Source organism: Bombus impatiens, unplaced genomic scaffold (genome assembly GCF_000188095.3).
Source record: "Bombus impatiens unplaced genomic scaffold, BIMP_2.2 scf_0133, whole genome shotgun sequence".
NCBI classification, from domain to species: domain Eukaryota; kingdom Metazoa; phylum Arthropoda; class Insecta; order Hymenoptera; family Apidae; genus Bombus; species Bombus impatiens.
The window spans coordinates 846,754-851,824 of record NT_176552.1 but is presented as its reverse complement, the minus strand read 5'-3'; the positions used below and the strand labels follow the sequence as shown (position 1 = coordinate 851,824).

The 5,071-nt window shown below is 42.0% G+C and overlaps 1 protein-coding gene and 1 pseudogene across 1 annotated transcript in view; both read left to right on the top strand.

The window, feature by feature from the left end:
• LOC100748120 overlaps positions 1 to 519 on the top strand; it is a 2,171-nt pseudogene extending 1,652 nt beyond the window's left edge.
• The window catches only part of LOC100747997 (uncharacterized abhydrolase domain-containing protein DDB_G0269086-like), a 14,078-nt gene that overhangs the window by 7,582 nt on the left and 1,425 nt on the right, over positions 1 to 5,071 (top strand). The window contains exons 2-3 of the mRNA XM_012381431.3: positions 1,990 to 3,031; positions 4,648 to 5,052. Coding sequence (XP_012236854.1) covers positions 2,114 to 3,031; positions 4,648 to 5,052 — 1,323 coding nt within the window. The 5' untranslated portion in view covers positions 1,990 to 2,113. The remainder of the gene's footprint in view (positions 1 to 1,989; positions 3,032 to 4,647; positions 5,053 to 5,071) is intronic.

Here is a 5,071-nt window from a genome sequence, read left to right as displayed (position 1 = left end):
CGCTGCAGCCGCGTTAAACTCCGCGAAGGAAGCCGCCACGAGCAGCGCAAGGAGCGCCGCCGAAGCCGAAGCTAGGAGCGAAGTCGCTCTACTGATCAGCGAACTCGACAAGAAGAGCAGGGAACTCGCCGCTTCCACGTCGGCCAAGGCACGCGCTGCTGCCGCGGCTAGCTCCAGAAACATAGAAACGGCTGTTGTCGGAGCTAACATCAATTTAGCCAAAGAGGTCTTGGCGGTTCCCATCGAGCCAGCGAAACTTCCAGCGGAGCCAGGGCTGGCGTTGAAAGAAGAGAGTACCGCGATCGCGAGCTCAGAGAGTGACGTGGCGATAGAAACGAGCAGCGAAGCATGGTCAATTTAAGGGATGACTGGATGCAGTACCAGGGAACGCGTTTCGTTCGAGGATAATGTTTGGTCGATGTAGGATGTATTCGATGTTTCCAAAGGAAATTCACGTGTCAATGTTGCCTATAGTCAGACAGAGATTGTAATGATGAAAATAAATTGGTTTAGCATATACGTAGGCCTGTGGTGTTATTCCTTGCATTGCCTTCTTTGCACTTTTCTAGCTGAATGGGAAATTAAGATGGATACATAAATTCATTTAGTTTCGTACTTTGGAATTTTTAATTAAAGCTGTACTCTATCCTGCAACTCTGCTGCAACTCTGTCCAGAGTATTTTAATAAAGGAACTATTGCCAGTAATAGGAAACTCTTTGTCTTTTATTTTATATTTTTATAAACCTTTTTTCGACTGACTAGGGTGGAGCTGATTTGCCGCGAATAAATAGGATGTAATATTGGAACAGTCGACATGGATGATGGTCATTCATTTTAGAGACCGTTTTAAAATAATTTTTTTGAAAAGTAAATTAAATATTGCAAGTAAAATACAGAGTCGATACAGAAAACAAGAAATATATGAAAGCGATGACGTTGATCGGTATTATAAAGTACCGTCAATACGCATACTATTTTTATGAAATTATATGGTTATACAATTGTTGATAATATCATTATAACACTGTAAAATTTTCAACAGATTTAATAATATTAATATAGGAAGAAAAAAACATTAATTATATGATTTATTCAACTGAACTTCGGATTTCCTTGTATGATTGTATTATATATTATTCTTTCTTTTTTTAAGATGATTATCCCTACAGAACACAGTTCAACATATATAGTAAAATAAAAACTATGAAAGAGCTTTATTTCTATTTTTAAACTGAACTTGAAATGTCCTTGCCATTGTTCTGTATCCTTGTACTTTCACAATTTTCTATTCCAACATTATTGTAAATTTTCGTAATACATTTAAGTTCATTACATTATATTATCGTATCAACACGTTTGTTTCAATGCTGGATAAGTCAAAAGTAGCTTTTACTGTGACCAATTGTCATAATAATGTCACTATTGGAATAAAGATATTCTTCGCATTATTTGCTCATTTGCCTATAATGTTTGCTCGCTTTCCACTATTGTAGACTTTGATCGTATCGATTAAAGAGATTCATTGTCAACATGCAATCGCAAACGTGCGAAATTTCTGTTAGCAGAACTAGCCTGAATCAATGATAATTTAGCTCTCTGCCTAATCGAGCAACAAGACTCGAGGATTCGTTCAAATAATTGAATAATTCAGCGATAGCTTAAGAAAGATTCCTTTGAAAATTTCAGTCTACTCTAAACTATTTCGTAAGAGTACATATTTGCAAAAAAGGAGGAACAACATAGATGCTAAAACTATGACCACCGAACTACCATAACTCTATCAATTCGTTTCTGTTCTTTTCCAAATTTCCCCAATGTAAAATCCCTTCTTCTCCCGCTCTTCAAAGAAACGCTCCCGAGAGGTGCGTGGCAAGATAAAAATATTTAACAATAAACAATCACTACACCTAAATAAACGTGTCTTAATAATATGCAACTCCAGTACGGAACATCCTCTCCTCCAGTAACCCGTTGAAACAATATTTTAGGGTGGCGTCAGAACAGACGCGAATTTCGTGCAAAACACCTGCTGTTTTTACAATTGTCCGGACATCAGTATATAACCGCGAATGCTGTCCGGAATTGGCATCAATCAGCGAAGCTGCGTCGAACATGAAGATTCCAGCAATACTGGTTACGTCTCTGCTGGTCTGGGGTGGTCTGGCCGAGGGCCACGTGGTGAAGCGCGACAAGGAGCTCAAGGCACCCGCGCCTTTACCGGAACTACTCGGCGATGGGTCTGACGCGCTCGGTGCCTCGATGGAGAACGGGATCAAAGTCGCCAGAGCATCGCAGAATGTGGGCCTGAGCACGGAGTTGAACGCAGCCGCGCGGGCTGCAGCCGCTGCTGCGACCAAGCAGGCCAAAGACACAGAGGCCGCGGAAGCTGGTGCGGGCGCTGCGATTGCCGTCGCTATCGCCAAGCGTGAAGAGGCTATCAAAGCGAGCGAATTAGCCAGCAAGCTGTTGACAGCCGCGGTTGGGTCCAGCGAAGCCGCCGCGTCAGCGTCGGCGAGGGCGGCGCAATTGACGGCCGCAGCTAGTGCAGCTGCCAAAGCTTCTGCATCCGCCTCTGACGCTTCTGCCGAAGCCCAGGTGAGGGCCAACGCTGAAGCAAACATCGCCAAGAGAGCTTCGGCAGCTGAAGCGAAAGCCGCAGCGGAAGCCTCGCTTAAGGCGGAACTCGCCAAGAAAGCGGCCGCCGGTTTATTAGCTAAGGCTAGACTAGCGGCCAGCGCCGAATCCGAGGCCACTAAACTCGCAGCCGAAGCGGAAGTAGCACTGGCCAAGGCCAGAGTCGCCGTCGAACAGTCGCAGAGCGCACAGGCAACCGCCACCGCTCAAGCTGCCACGGCCGTTCAGCTGCAATCTCAAGCAGCTAACGCGGAAGCCTCCGCTGTAGCACAGGCTGAAACTCTGCTGGTCACGGCTGAAGCCGTCTCTGCCGCGGAAGCCGAAGCTGCGACCAAAGCTACCGGTTGGGCAAAGAACGTCATCAACAAGAAAAAGTTACTTTTAGCGAAGATCGATTAAACGAGAGACAAGAGAATTGGTAGATGGTTAAGCCAGAGCAAAGGTCAAGAGACGAAAGACATTGTCGATGGGACAAACGCGACTATCTTTGATAATTTGGTTAAACATGATGACTACTGGCGGAATAATATGAAGGCAGATAATGATTAGCACAACTGAGATTCGTCCGTGTATTGTTTTAGTGGAAATAAATTGTCGTAGCAACCCGAAATCTTTGCGAATGCTTTCTTCCTTCCCTGATTATAAGCTCTCCTTCCATATTTTGATTCTCTTTCATTTGTTTTATATTACAATGGAACGATATATAATAGAAGTATCTGAATCTTTCTTCTTTGATGAGTTTTTCATAAACCCTATTGTTTGAAAGAAATTAATTAAATACGATGAAACAATTTAACGTAGTTTCATAATATATGTATTACATAAGTATATGAGGAAGTTTGAACGATAATTATCACGTAATTACATTTGAACATGGTGAAAACAAAGACTTTCCTCGCATAATTTTTTTAAATTCTACACTAAATTCACAATGGATGGATTCGTTCCATCGAATTTTTTAATTTTTATATGGAACAAGATTACGAAGAATACGATCTTGCGTATTTCATCTTACGTATCTTATTTTCCCATGAAATTTAAGACATCATTTGTAACATGTCATTGTTGTTCAAGAGAAGATGTAAAAATAGAAAGGTGTAAATAAAATGTTTAAAAAATGAATAATAAACCAGTGTGTTACTTTATACAGAAATAATCCTATTGATGTCGGTTTGATTAATTAATTAATTAAATTAATCGACTAATTAAAGCTAGATTAGACTTTTACCCTCGATAGATTTTTTGAAATAAATGTGTATAGAATGTATAAGAAGAATGTGTAAAAATGTACACGTCATGTAGATACATGTGTATATGCTACTTATAATAATAATTATTGCAATTGTTAATACTGCAATTGTTGATCTATACATCAAAATATTAAAATAAGTCTAAACTATAAGACGTTTCAAACTATTTTAGTCTGTCATAGCTAATTTACTATGCTAATTTTAAAGTACTGTTCAAGATCTTATGGGCATATGGCTACTGACGTAATTTCGAAAGAAATATCTCTATTGGATTTAAAAATTACTTTCATTGATAAGCTACCAAATTAAATTACCTTGTACATACAATACGCTTTAATACCTCAAAATTCTAAATATGTACATTATCGATAAATAATATTGAACATCGAATCCAAAAATTTGTCTTCAAATACCACAGAACAACAGGCAACCATATCTTCTTATTATTTCACTAAACATTTGCTTTCTACACAAAACTCTGCTGGAACAACAAAAATTACACATGTTTCTCACCAGGCAAAGCAAAGCACACCTGTAAACACTATCTGGGTCCGAAGAAATAAGCTACAACTTCATCAAGGTGAGAATAACAAAGCGAGACAGCGAGTAATGACGCCAATCGCAACAACACCTTCCTGCATTTACACAACTGCATAGTCCCTACGCTTGCCCTAACTATTTGTACAACTGCAACCCCCGGTATATAACTGGCGCGTGCCGGAAGAATCGGCATCAATCGGCAAAGTTCCGTCGACCATGCAGATCCCAGCGATTTTCGTCACGTGCCTGCTCACATGGGGCCTGGTGCACGCAAGTATCGAACTCAGTGCCCCCAAGCAGGAGTCTGCCCTCGCGGAGCAGCTCCTATTGAAGAACGTGGACACTAGCGCGAAGCGAAAGGAGAACGGCGCCCCGAAACTCGGCGAGAGCACAGCTGCGGCTCTGGCTAGTACCAAGGCAACTGCAGCCGCAGAGGCTAAGGCATCCGCCAAAGTGAAAGCTTCTGCCTTGGCCCTCGCTGAGGCTTTCCTGCGTGCGTCGGCAGCGTCTGCTGCTGCTACGGCCAAAGCTGCTGCCGCTGTAAAAGAAGCAACGCAGGCACAGCTGCTGGCACAGGAGAAGGCTTTGATAGCGTTGAAAACTCAATCTGAGCAACAAGCTGCCTCTGCTCGCGCGGACGCCGCGG